The following is a 20,493-nucleotide window of genomic DNA, read 5'->3' as shown; positions in this document are numbered from 1 at the left end:
TTTCGTGTGTATCTGCAAAGGTGCCAAGTTTCATTTAAAACTATCCACTAAAAAAATCGGGCCCTGTCCAGATTACCCCAAAATGGCCAAAGGGCTCCAAAGTCAACAATTTTTTTCTTCTTGATTTGCAAAGCTCTAACCTGGAATGTTACAGACAAAATCAATATATATATATTACATATTTCTTATCCTTCATGCTGGCTAACTGTTTCTCTTTCTATTGATTTATGTAGGCCTATCTGAACTTTAGCCCTATCTTAGCAGTTCCCAGAGTGTCAAGCCGTAAAAGTTAATTAATACTGTCACAAAGTTCATGTTGAAGTCATTGAAGATTTTTGGGTCATCTGGAGTCAGTGAGATGTACACCGTCAAGGAAGCAAGATGATCATTTAAAGGCTACTTATATGTATTACTTTCAAGTTAAATTCCAGAGAAACTTAAGAGTCCCCAGCTTTGTAAGTTTGATTCCGGTTCCCGATTTATATCAATATATTTCTCATGTTAATATCTTTTAGGTAGTATCACTAGCATTAGGCTTATTTGAATGATTAATTTTACAGATTGAACCGCCGCCGCCACCGCCGCCATCACTATATAGATGAAGACATCATCATCATCGTAAGAATCTCCAAAGTCATGTTATGTAAAGTGAAAGATCAAAAGGGGCAAATAAAAGGCGTGTTTCTTTTTTACGGGACACAACTTCGTTCAAGTTATTCTTAAGGATATTTGGTACATCTCATTCGAAACTACATTTTCTGTTCAATAAAGGAATTCTGGATGGAATTACCTTTTTTGGTCTTTCGACTTTCGAAGGAACTCACTCCTTATCCAAGGATAGCGGCCGACCATATGGGTCACGTACCTCACGACGTAAGGTTCGATATGTTAGTGATTTGAAGCTGATCAAGCCCAAGGCTATCCGACACAGATTGTGAAAATGGCGTTTTCCATGGTGCCCCAAAGGGATCTAAAGGTGTTAAAGAAGAAACGGTCGACCGCAAAGGGACTATTGACTAGAAAAGGCAACGAAATTCAGACATTATTGGACTGTGTTGATTCTTATGGACAGTTATCAAGAATAAATGATTTAGGCGAAGAACTAGGTAGGCTGTTCACAAATTTTCTTGCATGCCATAATGCATATCATAGTCTTCTTTACAGTCCAGAAGATATTGCTGAGTCGAGGTTGTATGTCGATAGGGTTGCGCGTTTCATGGGTCAACGCTTAGAAGAGATATCTTCTTGGTCTGAGGCTTTAAAAGACAGGATCTCAGAAGGGGGGGTCAGTAGTGTCGGTTCAGATGTAAGCTCATTTGATACTAGTGTCAGCCCAGATGATTCAATTTCAACCATGGCTTCTGAGCACAGGTCTGTCAAAAGTCGTAGCAGCACCCGTAGCGGCAGCCACAGGTCCAATGTTTCCATGGCCCAGATGCGGGCAGCAGCCAATTGTGCCGTTTATGAAGTAGAGGCGTCACTACTGGCTGAGAGACAAGCTCTTGCCAAGAAGGAGCTCGAGATGGTACAACAGCGGGAAGAGCTTGAGCTGAAGGCAAAATTGGCGCATGCTCGGGCCAAGGAAAGGGCATGTTCCATGGTTCACTCAAGTAGAACGTCACCTACTAATGAGAAGGTGGGCGTTTCCGGGAATGAGTCACAGGACAAGCCAAAGCGTGACCCCGGGCAAGTAGGCCTAATTCCCGACCCTAGATTGAATCCCAGGCAACCTGCGTTTCATCCCGGCCAAGTTCATGGCAACATCTCCAATTACCAGTCGACCCCGACCCCGATGGCTCCAGAAAGTGTCACCACCAATTTCCTTAGACCTACTCCATTTCAAGGAAACAATGAAGTAAGTACATGTATCCAGGCAACGAAGGTACCAGTAAGTCACGTGAGTGCACTTCCGGATGCACTTATGGAGGTTTTGCATCAAGGGCAGCAGCAGCAAAGGTTGTTATTGAATACACTGCAGTTGCCTAAGGTTGACCTGATGACCTTCGATGGGGATCCTCTCAGGTATTGGTTGTTTATAAGAGCGTTTGAGAACTCTGTTGACCGTGACCTCATTGATGATAGTGTCAAGCTAAGTAGGCTTCTCCGTTACTGTACTGGAAAGGCAAGGCAGGTAATTGAGTGTTGTGCAGTTAAGGACCCTACAGAGGGTTACAAGCTTGCCAGGAAACTTTTAAAGGACCGGTTTGGCAGTGATTTTGTGGTGAGTCAGGCCTGGGTTAACCGGATTGTCAACAGAAAGCAAGCCAAGGGTCCAGAAGCGATAAGAGATCTAGCTGATGACCTGAAAAACTGTGTTGAAACTTTGACTGCAATGAAACAGCTGGATCGCTTAAACGATTCGTACTTGGTGCAGATCGTTGAGAGGTTGCCACAGTATCTTCAGAATAGATGGAAAAGAGTGGTCCAGAAGATACGGAAAACCAAGGATGATAGGCCTAGTCAAGGAAACCCAGGCATTAAGGACCTTCTGCAGCTTATTTCTGAAGCCGCAGAGGAAGAAAATGATCCTGTGTTTGGTAAGTGTGGTGCTAAGGAATCCAAGACAGAATCCAACCACAAGTCGAACAACAAGCAAAGACCTGGTCATGGGTCAACGTTCAGTATCCAGACGGATACAGGTTACCAAGGTTCAAGTGGTGATAAGCCCAGGGTACCCAAATGCCTGGTATGCAAAGAGGCGCATCATGTGACGGCCTGTGAAATATTCAAGAAGATGACGCAAAATGAGAGATGGGTAACTGTGAGAGACAACAAGGTCTGCAAGAATTGTTTGAAAGGACCGCATTTTGCATCAAATTGTCGTAATCCTCCTGCATGTAAAGTTTCTGGCTGTGGGAAGAAACACAACACGCTCCTTCATTTGGATGGCGCTCCTGCACCCAAGTCTCGTGCAGACGGGCACGATGTTCAGGAGAAGAAGGCCGATGTCAAGCCGCAACCTGCAAGGTCCAATGCCACAGTTTTGTCCACTGGGGCCGGTATCAACCGTATTGCCTCGCCAATCATTCCGGTAAAGGTCAAGGGTATCGGAGGGAATGAAGAAGTCATAACCTATGCGATGTTGGACAACTGTTCTACGGCAACACTATGCACGGAAAGTCTGGCGACCAAACTTGGACTAAAGGGAAAAACGGCAATTACAGAATTGACAACAATAGAGAGGAAAGACAGTCGATTTGAGACCACGATTTATGGATTGGAAGTGGCTGACCTCGATGGTAAGGAGGTTATTACTCTTCCTCATGTTTTCTCCAAGTCTAATCTCAACGTTAGGCCTAATGACATAAAACCGTCCGACTTAAATGACTGGCCTCATTTACAAGGACTTGATATTCTGACGGTAGACACTGACAAGGTAGACCTACTTATAGGACAGGACGTGCCGGAGGCTTTGGTCCCACTGGAGGTCAAGAGTCACGATGACGATCCCCGAAGAGTACCGTACGCTGTAAGGACAGCCCTGGGATGGACCCTAAATGGACCATTTGGAGAGAATGGAAGGACTGATGAGCGGCACAGCTGTCACTTTATCAACAATGACACAAGTCTACAGCAGCAGGTCGAGCGATTTTGGAAGCTCGACAATCTAGGTGATGGAACTGGTCTATCCATGGATGATAGAAAGGTGGTTGACCTTTGGGATAGGACAGCCGTGTTACAGGATGGACATTATACTTTGCCCATACCATTCAAACAAAGGCCTCCAAATTTACCGGACAATTACAGTATGGCGAAGAAAAGGTTGGAAAGCCTAGGAAGAAGGTTTCAGAAAGATGCTACCCTACATGAGAGGTACAACACTGAGTTCAAGACCCTGCTGGAAGAAGGTTATGCAGAATTGGTGCCTGATGAAGAAATAAGCAGAAAGGACGGAATGGTCTGGTACCTCCCTCACCATCCCGTACTGAACCCAAAGAAGCCAGAGAAAACCAGAATTGTGTTTGACTGTGCTGCGAAACACAGAGGAACCTCACTGAATGAAAATGTGCTCCAAGGTCCTGACTTGACCAATAAGTTGATTGGAGTACTGTTGCGGTTCCGCCAGGAGAAGGTAGGGTTCACGTCAGATGTGCGGGCAATGTTTAATCAGGTCAGGGTTGAAAAGGATCATAGGGATGTGCTCCGCTTCCTGTATTTTGACGAGGGTGATATAACGAAGGCTCCAAGGATTTATAGAATGCGAACACATATCTTTGGTGGGGTTTGGAGCCCCAGTGCTGCAAACTATGCATTGAAGAAGACTGCAGCTGACAATGCTTCAGACTTCCCTCCTGAGACAGCTGAAACCGTAAATAGGTCAATGTATGTAGATGATGTCCTTGGAAGTAAGGTAAATGACCCTGAGGCTATTGTACTGGCAACCAGTCTTCGAGAAATGCTCAAGAGAGGAGGAATGGATGTCATCAAATGGGCCAGTAACAGCCGGGTTCTCTTGAAAGCCATTCCAAATTCTGACTTGGCCATGGGGATGAAGGACCTAGATTTAGACAGCGATGGTCTACCCACTGAACGAGCTTTGGGAATGGTTTGGGATGTAGAACAGGATACCTTCAGACCGTGTCTTACCACACAAGATCGCCCCATGACAAGACGAGGAGTGCTTAGCATCCTGAGTTCTGTTTATGACCCTCTAGGATTGGTTAGTCCATTCGTGTTGAAAGCGAGGACTATATTCCAGGATCTGTGCAGAGAAAAGTTAGGGTGGGATGATGGAATGTCCCAACATCAACAGCAGCAGTGGAACAGGTGGCTTGAAGATTTACCAAAGCTTGAAAATTTCTCTGTGCCACGATGTCTGCGTTCAGAAGATCTGGACACTGTAGTACATAACCAGCTGCACCATTTTTCAGATGCATCTGAAGGAGGGTTTGGCGCGACAAGCTACCTCAGACAAGAGGACATATATGGACGTGTCCATTGCGCACTAGTAATGACCAAGGCAAAGTTAACCCCATTAAAGACCACCACCATCCCACGGCTGGAACTTACGGCTGCTGTCGAAGCAGTGAAACTAGACAAACTTCTGCGTAGCGAGCTCGAGATCCCTCTCTGCGAGTCTGTCTTTTGGACAGACAGCATGATTGTACTTTATTACATAAGGAATGAGACAAAGAGATACCAGACCTTCGTGGCAAACAGGGTGGCTAAAATCCACGAGAGCACAGTGCCTACTCAGTGGAGGCATGTACCCACAGATCAGAATCCGGCAGATGATGTATCACGGGGTATGACAGCCGATGAATTGATTGGAAGCGGAAATGATCGGTGGAGAAACGGACCAGAATTCTTGAAACAGCAGGAGACGCAATGGCCTAAAGAGCCCATTGTTATTGAGACTGAAGGAATGATTGAGGTCAAACCGGAGGTGAAGGTTTATGCAACGAACCCGACTCAGGATGGAGGACAACAGGCAATCAGCACGATGATAAATCACTATTCCTGTTGGTATAGGCTCAAGAAAGGGATTGCATGGATGCTGCGACTGAAGAAGGTGCTACACCAGAAGGTCAAGAATAAGGACATTCCCGGACAAGTTGCCATGACCCCTCCAAGACGTGGCCTCACTGTAGATGAACTTTTGGAAGTTGAGCAGGAGGTGCTGAAATTCGTGCAGAAGAAGGCATTTGGTGACATTCAGGCAAACTTCAAGACCTGCAAGCTAAAGAAGCTGAACCCAGTGCTGGACAGCGATGGGATCCTGCGTGTGGGTGGTCGATTGGAAAACTCCAACCTTCCTGATGAAACCAAGCGCCAGATCATATTGCCGAAGAAACACCATGTGGTGGACTTGATAGTTCGTTACTATCATAATTTGACGGGCCACTCGGGATCGGAAAGGGTACTGACGGAAGTCCGTCAGAAATTTTGGATAATCAAGGGAAGGCTGGCCGTAAGAAGGAACAACACAAAATGTCTGCACTGTCGCAAAAGAAATGTGAAACCAATGATTCAACAAATGGCAGACTTGCCAAGTGACCGTGTTGCTTCCCCTAGAGCCGCCTTTTGTCATGTTGGATTGGACTACTTCGGCCCATTTGAAGTTAAACGAGGCCGCAGCATGGTGAAGCGGTATGGCTGCATATTTACCTGCCTCACGACCCGGGCCATACACATTGAGGTGGCAGAGAATCTTACAACTGATTCGTTCATCAATGCCCTGCAGAGATTCGTTAGTAGGCGAGGGATGCCGATCAGGATCCGATCCGATAATGGCACAAACTTTGTGGGTGCTCAGAAAGAGTTAAAGAAAGCAATACGGGAATGGAATCTCAGCCGTATTGAGGAGTACATGCGCCAACGAGAAATCACATGGGTTTTCAATCCCCCTGCAGCATCCCATATGGGGGGTGTATGGGAGAGGCAAATCAGGTCTGTAAGGAAAGTGCTAGATGGCATAATAAAGCAGCAGAACCTGACAGACGATACTCTTCACACAATGATGTGTCTGGTCGAAGCCATAATAAATGGAAGACCCCTGACGAAGCTGTCAGATGACCCAGATGACTTACAACCCATCACACCAAACCATTTGCTGCTCCTGCGCCCCGGAACCTGTCAACCTCCTGGACTGTTTGATGAGGCCGATCTGTACAGAAGGAAATGGAAGCAAGTACAGTATCTTGCTGATTTGTTTTGGCGTAGGTGGACCAAGGAGTATCTGACTGCACTGCAAGAGCGCCAGAAGTGGTGTCACGCAAGTCAAAACCTGAAGCCAGATGACCTGGTTCTGATTGTAGATGACAATGCTCACAGGAATTCCTGGTTGTTGGGACGAGTAATTGAGACGTATCCTGGTAAGGACAACCTGGTAAGGTCAGCCAAGATCAAAACACATCACAATGAGCTGACACGACCTGTCACGAAGCTATGTTTACTCGAGTCGTCTGTTGATATCTAATGAGTTTCATCTGACCAGCATGTTTCTTTTGGGAGGCAATGTTTATGACACACGATGCGCGTGACCTTGTCACATACAACCTTTGACTGCTCATCCATGATATGTATTACGGTATGCATGTAGGCCCATGTGCGGCTGGTTGTTTGTAGATTTAGGGATTTTGTCTCTTGTAGATTTGAATATTAGGTAAATGCTAGGCTAGGACGCATTTATGGGGCCGGAATGTTACAGACAAAATCAATATATATATATTACATATTTCTTATCCTTCATGCTGGCTAACTGTTTCTCTTTCTATTGATTTATGTAGGCCTATCTGAACTTTAGCCTTATCTTAGCAGTTCCCAGAGTGTCAAGCCGTAAAAGTTAATTAATACTGTCACAAAGTTCATGTTGAAGTCATTGAAGATTTTTGGGTCATCTGGAGTCAGTGAGATGTACACCGTCAAGGAAGCAAGATGATCATTTAAAGGCTACTTATATGTATTACTTTCAAGTTAAATTCCAGAGAAACTTAAGAGTCCCCAGCTTTGTAAGTTTGATTCCGGTTCCCGATTTATATCAATATATTTCTCATGTTAATATCTTTTAGGTAGTATCACTAGCATTAGGCTTATTTGAATGATTAATTTTACAGATTGAACCGCCGCCGCCACCGCCGCCATCACTATATAGATGAAGACATCATCATCATCGTAAGAATCTCCAAAGTCATGTTATGTAAAGTGAAAGATCAAAAGGGGCAAATAAAAGGCGTGTTTCTTTTTTACGGGACACAACTTCGTTCAAGTTATTCTTAAGGATATTTGGTACATCTCATTCGAAACTACATGGAAATTGTTTTGAGTCCCGAAATTAGATTCAAGAAAAACCAAACTTTGAAGAAACCGGCCCAGTAGTTTTTGCACAGCGACCCAAAAGGGCAGTGACATTTACTTATAAATCCGACTATATGCCTAATGTGACTCACTCTTAGCCGAATACAATAAGCCTAGCTACGTCGACGGCAGCTGTTAGCTGGTGACGTGACGTACAGTAGTCCAAGAAATGAGAGCAAATGAGAAAAAGCAAGTTCCACCCCGGTTTCATTACGGTCGAATGGATTGAGCCATTGCCGCAAGACTTATCCAAGATGTTGAAGCACCTGCCCATCCAAGAATATCGGGAAAGGATGCTAATCACCTTAGGTGTCGTACCCAAAGCAGTCAACAATCACAGCTGCAGTGAACAACAATTTAAACACTGACGCTAGGTCCAACAAAAAACAGGCATTTGTCACACTTGACACTAATGGAATGTGACGCTGGTGGGTAGTAGATAAAAACCCAGCCAGAGATCTAAATCGTCATATCCCAACTCAAGATGAATCCAGCAAGTACCAGCCTCCTGACCACGAAGCGTAACGAAGCCTTCCGGAAATTTATGAAGGCGGTTGATCAGATAATCGTCTTGGAGAGACACATTCGCCGTATCCGGAACAAGTTAGCTAGAGCCACCACCAGCGGTCACCGAGGCTTGCGATATGTGATCAAGATGAGATTGACAACGGCAGAGATGATGAATCATATGTATAATCATTATGCCCGCATCCAGGCGCAAGAGGTTAAAGATCTCCAAGACCGGATCAGACTCTGAATCTTCCGCGGAAGAGACACAAGACTGATTCGCTGCTGGAATAGCAAGATCAATGGCCCTTTTAAGGGCCGCAAAATATTTAAAAAGAGACCTATCGTTGACAAGTTAGCCAGTGGGCCTACACAGGCCTATCTATAGATAGCCTACATTAGCAACTGCCACTTTCGCCCCAATACATACTGTCGGAAAGTCCTTTAGGGAAGGTGTATTGAGTTGGTGTCCAGATTTGGCAGAGAATAGCCTACCTCCCTGGCTTAAAAAAAATCCTAGGATTGATATGAAGGGTGAAAACGTTGCCGAATGTTGCTGTTTTATAACTTCCTCAAAATGCGATTGTTTTCAGCACGGTTTTCGGCATTGTGTAGGTAGAAGCATTAGGAAATTTTGTGGCACAAACCCGATAGAGAAAGACTTTCTCTATTGCTCCACCTAACCAACGAACGAAACTTTCCAAGTAACTTTGCCATCTGTTTCCCCATACTCTGATTCTTCATCTCTGTGCCTGAGCCATTCAGCTATTACAAGCGGCTTGAAAAGGGCCAAGTTTTATTTGACTGAACCAGTTTTCGTGACTATTTTGGTGAGCAGTGGAGTGATGAAAACTCTTGTTTTTTTTTGCTTTTTCATCTGTTTGGTAGGCCTGATAGGATACCGAAATAATTGATTCTTTCTGCAGCGGCATCTCATCTCGGGCCGGGAAAAGTGATGATATCGCCATAAGGTGAAGAAATCTATGGTAAAAAACCCAAATGACCGCAGTAAGATAAGGATTTTTCATGACCCGGGACTGGTTGCTTAATCAGTGTTAGAGTTAACACCAACGTTAGCACTGACGCTGGCTTTAAAATCTCACTTGTGTAACAGTTGAATATCATCGATTTTAGGCAAAAACTGTGTCACGTTACAGTAATTTGGAATGTCAATCCAAATTAAACTCTTACCAGCTCTTATAATTAAAGCCAGCGTGAGCACTAACGTTGGCGTTAACTCCAGTGCTGATTGAGCAACCGGGTCCAGTTGGATAGAAATGCGGCGTGTTGATTAATAGGATTTAACAGTACTTATGATTTATAGATTTGGCCAGTTCTAAAATTCGCGGGCAAATGGGGATAACGACGCGTGTCTTTGCGAGCAAAAAAAGTACAGATAACAAGTTGCATTTTACTCCAATTCTTCCATGCGGAGGCAACTGCTTGGGATTACAGTTTTGGCTGAACAATTCGAGTTTAAAAATGATTACGGCCAGGGATGACCGGTTCCTGCTTGTAGCAACGATTTCCAACGCATGTACAAGTACATGTGATCCTAACAATTCAGTAGCTCATAATGGACTCGCCGACCGGCGATTGGGATCATATAGTTGCACATTATAGGTTCTCCTTGCTTGTAGGCCAAATTTCCAGGAGTCGAAAAACTGATACCGATCAATAATATGCGTACATATCAAGAAGTGGTAAGGTCATCGCCCCCGCAGCAAAACCTTGTTGTCATGTTTCCTTGGGAGGCATCAACGAATGAACAAGCCATGGCTAGCGGGCGATGATAACACATTGTCCTGGTCAAAAGTCCGATTGCCGTTCATGGTCGCACACTCAGGTATTTGTCTTCGGCAAAGTCACGTCGAAGTATCTTGTCTGTGATGTCACATTTCGAGTGTTCTGTCGGTGGCCATGTGGAGATAAACTAGAATCACGACAGCATAAAGACTCTCTTGCAGGCCCGTTACAGGAGGGGGGGGGGCTATTTGCAGTAATTAAACAGGGGTGGTCGTAATTAAAAGGACCAAGGACTGCGATAAGGCACTTGTCGTTTCTGAAAAGCCTATGCTGGAGGGCAGATGGGTTAACGTGTCCGGATGATACGCTGAGTCATCACTTGAAATAAGGACGTATTTCTAGCACAAGTGCTTGCTTCCCCGAGCTAAAAAAGCTTAATGTATTTTTGATTGCCTCAATGCCCGCGCATATCTTGTTTCTTATTAGGGAGGTCAAGAACTTAAACGATAAGCGACAACGGTACGTTTATTGTAAATAAATAGCGCTGGGTTGAGAGGCATACTTCGGGAAACGTAAAATGTTCGTGAGGCTAACACTGGTCCGAGTCAGGAAAACCAGAAGAAGGCATATTAACTGACTTATATAATGCCTTAGTGTGACTTGTTACAATCGAAACGTGCGCAAACATCTCTTGGCCTACCAAAGGCCTATAATTGTACACTGCGTTTCAATGCATTACCTCATCAGCTTTGAGTAATTTAGACGTTCCCGGTGTAAAAGAATGCAAGTCCAATGGCTCACCGCAAAAAGGAATCCTTTGTTCCTGGACATTTTATCCCAGGACATTTTGAACTTCTACACCGGTCCTTCTGTTAGAGTGAATGAAGTCGTCGAGTTCCTTTGTTGCAGATTATAGTTAAGCGCAACCTAACCTGGGCCCGGTTGTTCAATCAGCCTTAGAATTAACGCCAACGTTAGCACTAAAGGCCCGTTTCCATATGAGCGTCGGCGTTGGCGCATCACGCTCATCTCCTTTGTTATTTTACGCACTATCGCATCCAGACACTTGTGTGACAGTTGAATATCATCGATTTGGAAAAAGCGCTGACGTTGGAGTTAACGATAATGCTGATTGAGCAACCGGACCCAGCTGGGTTGTTGTGTCCCACAGCTTCGTTACACATTTCATAATCAGAATAAAGGTCTGCACTACGCTCACAAAAGGCGCATAAATTGAACGTATGTTACTCCAAGATAAAAATGTAATGACCTTCTGAACCAAACGACATCTATCCATCATTGAAACGGTAGACTTCAATGCCGTTACCGTTGGTTTATCGTTTGAGTTCTTAACCTCCCTAGTATTTCGAGTCCCCTGAGAACGGTAACTGCCTCCGTTCCCAAGTTCGGCAAGTTCAGTCATTCATCAGAAGTGAGCCCGGTGTATAATGTATATCATACTTGGAGGAGGAGGAGGGGTTCAGGTCAGCAGTCTATACTAAATTTGTTCGTTTTAGCAAATTCTTGGCTGTGAACATTTTGGAGATGGTGTGTTCGCTACTTTTGGCCTAATTGTGCAAAATCTGTGCTGCTTAGGGGAAAAAAACACTTGTTATGATGCGGTGAGATACGATGATTCATTCTGCGGTCGATATGGACCACGCCGTTGAAAAAAAAACATTGTCCTCATAAAGATGAATCACTACTGTAGACTCCATTCCACATGGGCAATACTCTGTTGTCACATATTGAAGAATCTAATCTGGTATGTCCTGACAGGCCGACATGACATAATCATTCTCTCCTCGCCCGTTGCATCGGCCGTAGCCAGAATGCTTGGGTTTGCATTGGTCTGTTTTCTGTGACGTGAATGATGTATAACTATTTCTCATTTGCAGGTGTTGATGAATAAATCAATTGAATTAATTAATTGACCCCTTAGGACCAAATGTCGGGACAGCCCAGATTCTATTGTAAAGTATAAGCCTGTGCCAAGCGGGTCTGTTTTATTGTGGTCATTGGGCAAGTTTGAAAATAGGCAAATAGCAAATTGGCAATTGTTGCATGTGAGCTCCACGGCTACCGATCACCGTTGACCGGCTGGCCAGTTATACCCGCGGATCATGTCTGTGACGTCTCTTCGAGTGTTGCTGTTATGTTGGAGGAAATACAGTTGATGACTCTATGGAACGCCAAATCCGTATCTTTATTGCCCCTCTATAACTGCGACTGGTCACAGTCGTTGCATAGGTCCACGTTACGGTATATGTGATTTTGCATGGCCGGCGGGGAGCATTTTGTCGCCAGTCAAAGGGAAGTTTTGTGTGGAGCTAGGCCTACATAGATACTTTCTTCACTTGAAAGAAATGATATCGGTATGCCGTTCAAATTTAGATAACCGTTTGTAATGCTACGGAAGCAAAACTATCCACTCCCAAACAGCTATCGGCCTTGTGCAAGATTTCGAAGTTTTTGAAGTGACCTCCGAGCCTCGATTCACACACTTTGATGCAACCACATAGCTCATATACAGCTAAAAAAAGTTTTTGTATAATTGTCACAGGCCGCACATTTCCTGTTTCTTATCACCATGTCCTCGAAGAGCGGGAACTGGTAACCGTGCCAAGCGAAAAAAAAGGTGCTTTGTATGCAAATATTTTTTAGGCGCGTAAATTCCGTGACCGGGTTAAAAAGGCGCATACAGCCGACTTTGGCATCACAAGTAACGATCCTGCCGAGCTGTTCATAGCTTTTTATTCGGTGTTGCGATACGTATTGCGCGGGTAAGTATCCTCTCTTCATTTTGATACTATTCTAACTCATTCTAGGTCTTACTTGTCAAGGAATTTTCATGCATTGTTAGTAACGAATTTTTGCTTGATTGAGCTACAAGAAGACATAAAATCATTGGCATTTGGCCTCCTCCAGCTGAAATCATTTCCCATAAACTTCACTTAACAAGTTTCCCGGTCCAAGTCGGTGGTTGCTCCGGCCCATCCCGGTCGTATTTTTGAGAATATTTAGGTCGTCGTGAAATTATTGGGAATGATATGAGACATTATTAATTTTGAAATGATTCATTGTGAAATATGCAAGGAATCAAGCGATCTCGGATCGACAGGAGCATTAATTTGTGAGGTACATGTATAAGAAATCAAGGAGGCTTTTTCCGAATCATTGGGTTGATTATATTCAGGAAACGGGCGAGTCTGTGCATGAGTAAAGGGGGGGGGGCTGCCGGGGCAGCGAACAACCCCGTTAGCGCGAGATTCCAAGAGAAAGAATTGCCTCTTCTAAATCTATTTATTTTGCGAAAACGAACCCCCCTTCGGAATTACCGGAAATACCCATTCGGGGGGCAGGGTGAACCCCTCCTTCATACAGATGTGTCGCTGGTATGCTTTTGGTTGGGGAGTCTAACCATTTTTGTAGGCATTCCGTTTTTTTACTCATTGGTGTTGAGGCTAGGCGATGTCGCTCATCCACGACAAACAGCCCGAATTCCACGTTCCGTTGAGACAGTCCGCATGATGTAGAATTATATCATAACCATGTATTGCATTGTTGCAGATAATGATGAGAAGATCTAGCAGACGGATCAAAAGTGCTTCTTCTGATAGTCCATCATATGAGGAGTACTTGGTGAAAGGCACTGATCCACCGGGATTTGAGAGGCGTTACATTGACAAATCTATCGGTAAGTTCCGTCACTATTTGTCAGATAACAACGTTTTGCTGTAATACTGTAGTACACGTATCACCTTTTAAAGTGTGCATGCCTGAATCAACGGTGAAAATGTAATGCCTGTGTGACAGCTAAATATCTTATAGGCCTTAAATAGGATCAATTAGCCTAGATTATTCACTCATGTCCCTCGCGCCTTTGATGGTTCAACTGATTACGGGAGGTAATTTGATCAAATGGGCAAACTGCAAGATGCATGGCCGGCGATCACATGGGGTTGTTTCATCAAAACGAATGCTTGATTGTCCCAGATAAGAGGGGTGGGTTGGGTATTATCACCAACATTGTTATTAGGGCACCATTGTCCAAGTGCTTGATGGTTTATAACTTGTGACATATGACTGGGCGCAATAGCGGCATTTGAGCAAAATGACTAATTTCCCTCCGTTATTCCTCTTCATTGTGAAATTGCCAGTATTTCTGTGCTGTTGTTTATCTTCATTAGCTCAGATTCAATACTTATCCCTTATCTAGCCCTTCCCATTGTGTGTGATCAAACTAGCTGATTATGTGTAAGATTAAACCCTCTAGTCCATATCATTTTGGTGAATCGATTTCTGGGCAAGACGTAAATTTATTTTTATTCCGTTGCATTTGCCATTTAATGCGATGACAGCGGGGGGGGGGGACATGTTTGTGTAGCATTGGTCAGAGGGAGACATAAACCTGGCGTTTTATACTGGTCCACCTAAGATCATGTACATGTAGCTCAAGGAAGGCAGGCGCCTTTTTGTGTGGCATTGGTCAGAGGGAGACATAAACCTGGCATGTTATACGGGTCCACCTAAGATCATGTACATGTAGCTCAAGGAAGGCAGGCGCCTGTTTGTGTGGCATTGGTCAGAGGGAGACATACACCTGGCATGTTATACTGGTTCACCTAAGATCATGTACATGTAGCTTAAGGTAGGCAGGCGCCTGGTCAGAGGGAGACATAAACCTGGCATGTTATACTGGTCCACCTAAGATCATGTACATGTAGCTCAAGGAAGGCAGGGGCCTGTTTGTGTGGCATTGGTCAGAGGGAGACATACACCTGGCATGTTATACTGGTTCACCTAAGATCATGTACATGTAGCTTAAGGTAGGCAGGCGCCTGGTCAGAGGGAGACATAAACCTGGCATGTTATACTGGTCCACCTAAGATCATGTACATGTAGCTCAAGGAAGGCAGGGGCCTGTTTGTGTGGCATTGGTCAGAGGGAGACATAAACCTGGCATGTTATACTGGTCCACCTAAGATCATGTACATGTAGCTCAAGGAAGGCAGGGGCCTGTTTGTGTGGCATTGGTCAGAGGGAGACATAAACCTGGCATGTTATACTGGTCCACCTAAGATCATGTACATGTAGCTCAAGGAAGGCAGGCGCCTGTTTTGTGTGCCATCGGTCAGAGGGAGACATAAACCTGGCATGTTATACTGGTCCACCTATAACATGCCTAACTCACATGTATTGATCAAAGCAAAACAGAAACTTCCGTGCCCTCTCTTTGTCAAACAACTCAATCGAATGAAAATGTAATCATACTTGCGAATCACAAGTTACCCTGAAGCAAAATGAGCAATATGTTTTATTTTGTCTGCACATACGTCGTATGTCGGAGGGGAAGGCAGGCATACCAATGCTATACAGATATATTGCTTTCCTCCTCTAGCCCGGCCTATCTAATGACCGGCATTTCACAAGTAAATGTCCCATCGTTATCCTGAATTGAGGTTTTTGTCTTTCATGAGGAGATTCCTGAAGGTGCACATAGGATGTCTAGGAATAATGTACGAGTCTAGTTCGGCGGTTGGTAAAATGGTATGGCTTTAATTCCTCCAAGATTGAATGAATCACCAAGAATGATTCCGACTTCCTAATTACGGTCTACACTGTCATCCACTTACCAGCCTTGTCTGAGCCATTTCCTTACGATTTTAACTTTCTGCTTCATAAGTACACTCATGGTCAGAAGTTTATGGACACCAGTTATTGCACATTTTCTCCGAAATGGCTGATACTCTTGAACCCAAATTTTCACCACTTGTGGAGAATTTTCTTGGCTATCGAATTATATCATAGTTGTTATACGGACCAATTGCATAACGAAGTTATTACATAATTTTGATAGGCATCTATTTTTCACTTTTTTGTGAATTGATTTTTCAAACACAAATTTACCCTACATTATACCTTACACATTGTTAAGACTATCTGTGAAACAAATGAAAAATCTCATTTCAGTTTTGAGATGTATTAAAAAATAAAAATTCTGATATTTTGATATTTTTGGGGTTTTTGCAACTGTATCATTGAGAAGTCATACCCAATTAAGGATTGGCACCAATTTAGCCCAGCTAGCAACTCATATTGCTGAGAAAAGGTCGATACTGGGAAGTATCAAAATTTTCAAATCATAGTTCTGAGATGTTCCTTTAGTTGAAAATAAGAAAAATTCACCAATCATTCAGGGGACATGTGTACTACCAGGATATATCGAAAAATCAGAAAAATCTCAAAATTTTCAGAATCTCAACACTTTGATATTTTGATACATCATGAAAAGTAAATGATATTTTCAAAAAATTTCTTCACAGAAAGTCTAAGCATTGTTATCTGTATGATGCCAGATTACTTTGATTTTGAAAAATCCTTCAACAAAAAAGTAAAAAATACACGCCTCTCAAAATTATGTAATAACTTTGATATGAACTATGATATCATTCGATAGCCAAGGAGTTTTTTCACCAGTGGTAACAATTTGGGTTCAAGAGGATCAGCCGTTTCTGAGAAAATGTGCAATAACTGGTGTCCATAAACTTTTGACCATGAGTGTACATGACTGAAACGTTGATAAGTTTTTTTCCACGCTACCAAAAACAATTGGGCCCTACTCTCATGAATGCTAATGCTTGTCCCCAACTCTTCCTTTATTGGAGATTGGTCTGCTCTGCGGCGAATCCATAGTGGTATAGCCAACATCACCCTGCGTCCTTATGGGTGGCGCCTAGCCAAGTAAATGTCAAAAGTGCAGTGGGTTAATAGCCTTAGTGAAACAGCTCAGTAATTCATTTCATATAATCAAGATGTTAAATGCCGGTAATAATGATAACTTCATCTATTTTCACAGCTCGTCCCAGCGCTTTGGATTATTATTATTTCAGAATCCAGAGAAATCAATGAGGGGTTTCACTAGGAGCCCCTCAGCGGCCGTACGTCTTGAACTTAACCAGTAGGAGAAACATAGTAACGACTCGTCGGTCGGGTATCGAGCCAACGACCTTCCGATCACAAAACCGACGCGCTACCACTGGGCCACCGGTGTGACAACTGCTTGTTATCCATTTGCCAGCCTTTACATTTTTATTGTTCTATTCAATAATAATCTACTTCTAGGTTGGGGCGTATTCGCCTGCAGGAAGCATTTCAAAGGCTCCTTCTTGCTCGACTATCACGGCGTTTTAATCAAAGAAGATGAGGCACGGCGTCGAGAGAAAACCTACGACAAGAAAAAGAAAGGCTCCTTCATGTTTCATTTCAAACACAACACTAGCACCCTATGGTAAATATCATGTGCAGCACCTGATCGACTGACTTGTAGTCTAGGAAGATATCTCAAGTTTGATCTCACTACACTCCCTATATGGCTATACTGAATATTTGCAAATGTCATTCTCGGCAGTCACAGATGTTCTTACCCGATCAATATAATTCACCCCCCCCCCCCCCTCCCCAGTCGCCAGTATTAAGTGTGGCCTGTCTATGTATTACCACTTTATTACACATTTATTTCTTTATAGTGTTGATGCCACCAAAGACACTGGCACACTAGGGAGGCTGGCAAACGACGCGTGGAATGGTGCAGACAACTGCCTAATGAAAAAGGTTTTAGCAGCAGACGGGAGTCCAGCCCTCTGTCTTTTTGCCAAACGTGATATAAACATTGGCGAAGAACTACGCTATGACTATGGAGTAGATGATCTACCTTGGCGATCTCAAAAGGTAAGCTTACGTAGGCCTAGTAATCAATAATTGCAGGAAACTCCTTCCGCATGGCTTAATGGTCAGACTTTGGGTTAAAAGGCTTACTGAAGGACTGCACAACAGAATATAGGTATCCTCAGCTACCAGGGAAACATTTCGGTCACTTGGGTAGGCCTACTTTTAATATGTCAAAGAAAATCTCAATTTCGCCAAAAAGTGAAGATACTGCAGTCTCACGTAAGGGGGGGGGGGGCAGTTTTGTTGTATTAAAGCTTAAATATTGGACTTTTATTAAAAAGATTTAATATTACACCATGATGGATTTCAGTGTGCTGTAAGTCCATGAGCACGTGACTATGCATGCAATTCGAGTGAAATAAATGTAGTATCAAACGTCTCCTGAGAGCGTTTTTAATTGACTGACAGAGGGAGAGACTGAATGACTGGAATGTGTGACATGTTCGTTTTTTTGCTAATCTTTCAGAATGATACATCTCGTACAGGTATTCAAACACCATCTGACTGCCCTGACCAACATATGAAACAAAAGAATGATAAATCGGAGGGTAAGAATGTTTGTTGTTTAAGCAAAGGATAGATTGTAGTTGAATGAGCAACTAAAATCGCTGATCATTGTTTTCTTTCGGTCCTATGTGATCTAATGGCATTTAACAATATAATTGTAGATAGACCTAGCAGAGATAACGCCCTATTCGGCGAGGACCCCCTTATGACAACCGATGACATAACCAGAATCATCAGGGGTCGGAATTTGTGCAAAAGTCATTCGTGTTCTGATGGTGATCAGGTCAAACTGAATGTGGTGAACAACATTGTGATACCATTAATATACACGGGTTGCTTTATATTAGATGTCAAATAAAATGATCCACTCACCATTTCTACAGCCAAGGAAGTATTGGGTTGTTTGAGAAGGAATTCGGTCTGCCACTGAACTCAGCCACTCAGATGAGACATATTTCATCTAAGTAACCACAGAATCTGGGCTACAAGAGGAATCAGCATAGTTGTCTAACATATTCAATATAAAAGGTCCTTCTTGTGCTATTTTGAGCGGTCCATAAATCAACCAACCAGTAGTCAATATCCCACTCGTCACAGATTATCACTGTCTAGACCAAAACAAATGATTTGTAAATACAAAACATAATGCTTATTGCTTGATGCATCTAATTAACTTATTTTCAGGTAGGAACATAGAAGCAACAACAACCGAGGACAAAACGGCGTCCAAGAATCAAGCGACGACCGAAAACGGCTACAGGCCAGCCCTGATGAAGTCGACAAGCGACCAAGTAGCCTCCAAAATGGAGAAACAATACCACATTCAAGTACCAGAGAGTTCACGTTGATCTGCTCTCACACAGGGACATTGCCAAGTCATAAAGAAAAAGGAACGTGAATCGAAGACTACGACGGCGCAAGACTGCATTGCTCAAACTACCCTGGTCCCCATGGTGCCGAAAAGTGCAGTTGTTGTGCAACCTAGGAAAGGTGAGCTGACTTTCCTGACTTGAAAAAAAAATGTTGCGAAGTTTTAGATCTGCTGATGTGCTACTGAAGGCCACTAATTGCCCCTGGTGTATTACATAAGACCACTGTGAGTGTCCCGCTATCAGTGGAAGACATCGATCAGTGGAGGACATCTATGAGAAAATGACCAATGGGCAACTCAGCCCTGGTCTCATTTAATAATTGGTTGCACAAGGCGTCCTCCTACATACACGAAACTGCAAATTATCATATATTTCTTTTTCTTGGTACAGCACTGAGTTTAAACGGTCAGAGAATGAAAGTAATGCTTAATGTTTATGTGCATTTCATTTTAGGTAGTAAAATGAAACCACGACCAACGCATGAATATAGGGCTTCGAAGAGGCAGAGAAGATCAAGCTCAGGCCATGACGGGGCTTCATTGCCAGAAACCCACAATTGCCCTGCTCAGGTGCAGAGACACGTTACCCCAGTCTGCAAGAACAAGAAGGAGCCATCAGAAACAACGAATGATCAGGTCCGCACTTCAAAGGTCACAATTGCTGTAGAGAGTACAACAGCCATGCAGCCAAAAATATGTAAGTACTGAATGTGTTGATAACCAATCTGACTCTCTGGGGATGAGCATAATAAGTTGGTATTTTGTGTCTTCACGTCGCATTTGAGTGATCTCGATGCTTTATGCAGAGTGGCATTTAACAATCATTTTACATATACAAATTACATTTCACCTCAGTATGAGTTGATTAATGGCAGTATCATGTTGTGCGTGTCGATCCAATATTTCTGGTTTGCAGCCTAAGTGTTTAACGTAAAGGAAACGTTCATAGATCCAGTTCAGCTCAAAGCAGATGATAATGCGGTCTTATAATTGATTGAGTCCACACTACTCTGCATACCCTGTCTTCAGAGTGCTTTGAAATTCGAAGGAATGAATTCAACCTTGATTTCGTTAATGACTTATTTCATGTGAGTTTTCGTGTACGCCAAAGCATAGCCAATCACAGAAATATCATTCTTACCTCACCTTGTTAATGTCACCTCTAACAGCAACATCGTATTGTGATCAACATGCAGTTTCGGTCGTTTCCTGGTATTCATAGGCACATGTAAATTCATTACAGGTAAAAAGGTCAGGCCACAAACCAACCGGAACATTATGGCTATCGAAAGGCAAAGGACAGCTATCGGAGCCAGCTCAGCATAGGGCACGGT

General features: G+C 43.5%; 1 protein-coding gene and 1 long non-coding RNA gene across 2 annotated transcripts; both read left to right on the top strand.

Annotated features, from left to right (window-relative positions):
* The first annotated feature begins 272 nt into the window (after window positions 1-272).
* Window positions 273-7,739, top strand: LOC135487886 (uncharacterized). Its single transcript, XM_064772073.1, has 3 exons — window positions 273-455; window positions 561-7,451; window positions 7,557-7,739. The coding sequence occupies exon 2, from the start codon at window positions 941-943 to the stop codon at window positions 6,917-6,919; it is 5,979 nt and encodes a 1,992-aa protein (XP_064628143.1). The 5' UTR covers window positions 273-455; window positions 561-940; the 3' UTR covers window positions 6,920-7,451; window positions 7,557-7,739.
* A 10,532-nt stretch (window positions 7,740-18,271) lies between these two features.
* On the top strand, window positions 18,272-20,482 carry LOC135488337 (uncharacterized). Its single transcript, XR_010446955.1, has 4 exons — window positions 18,272-18,329; window positions 18,973-19,278; window positions 19,614-19,856; window positions 20,403-20,482. It is a non-coding gene; the product is annotated as an uncharacterized LOC135488337 (long non-coding RNA).
* Window positions 20,483-20,493: the final 11 nt, after the last annotated feature.

Source organism: Lineus longissimus, chromosome 5 (assembly GCF_910592395.1).
Source record: "Lineus longissimus chromosome 5, tnLinLong1.2, whole genome shotgun sequence".
Lineage (NCBI taxonomy): Eukaryota > Metazoa > Nemertea > Pilidiophora > Heteronemertea > Lineidae > Lineus > Lineus longissimus.
The sequence above is the reverse complement of the archived record's forward strand: the minus strand, read 5'-3'. Positions and strand labels throughout refer to the sequence as shown.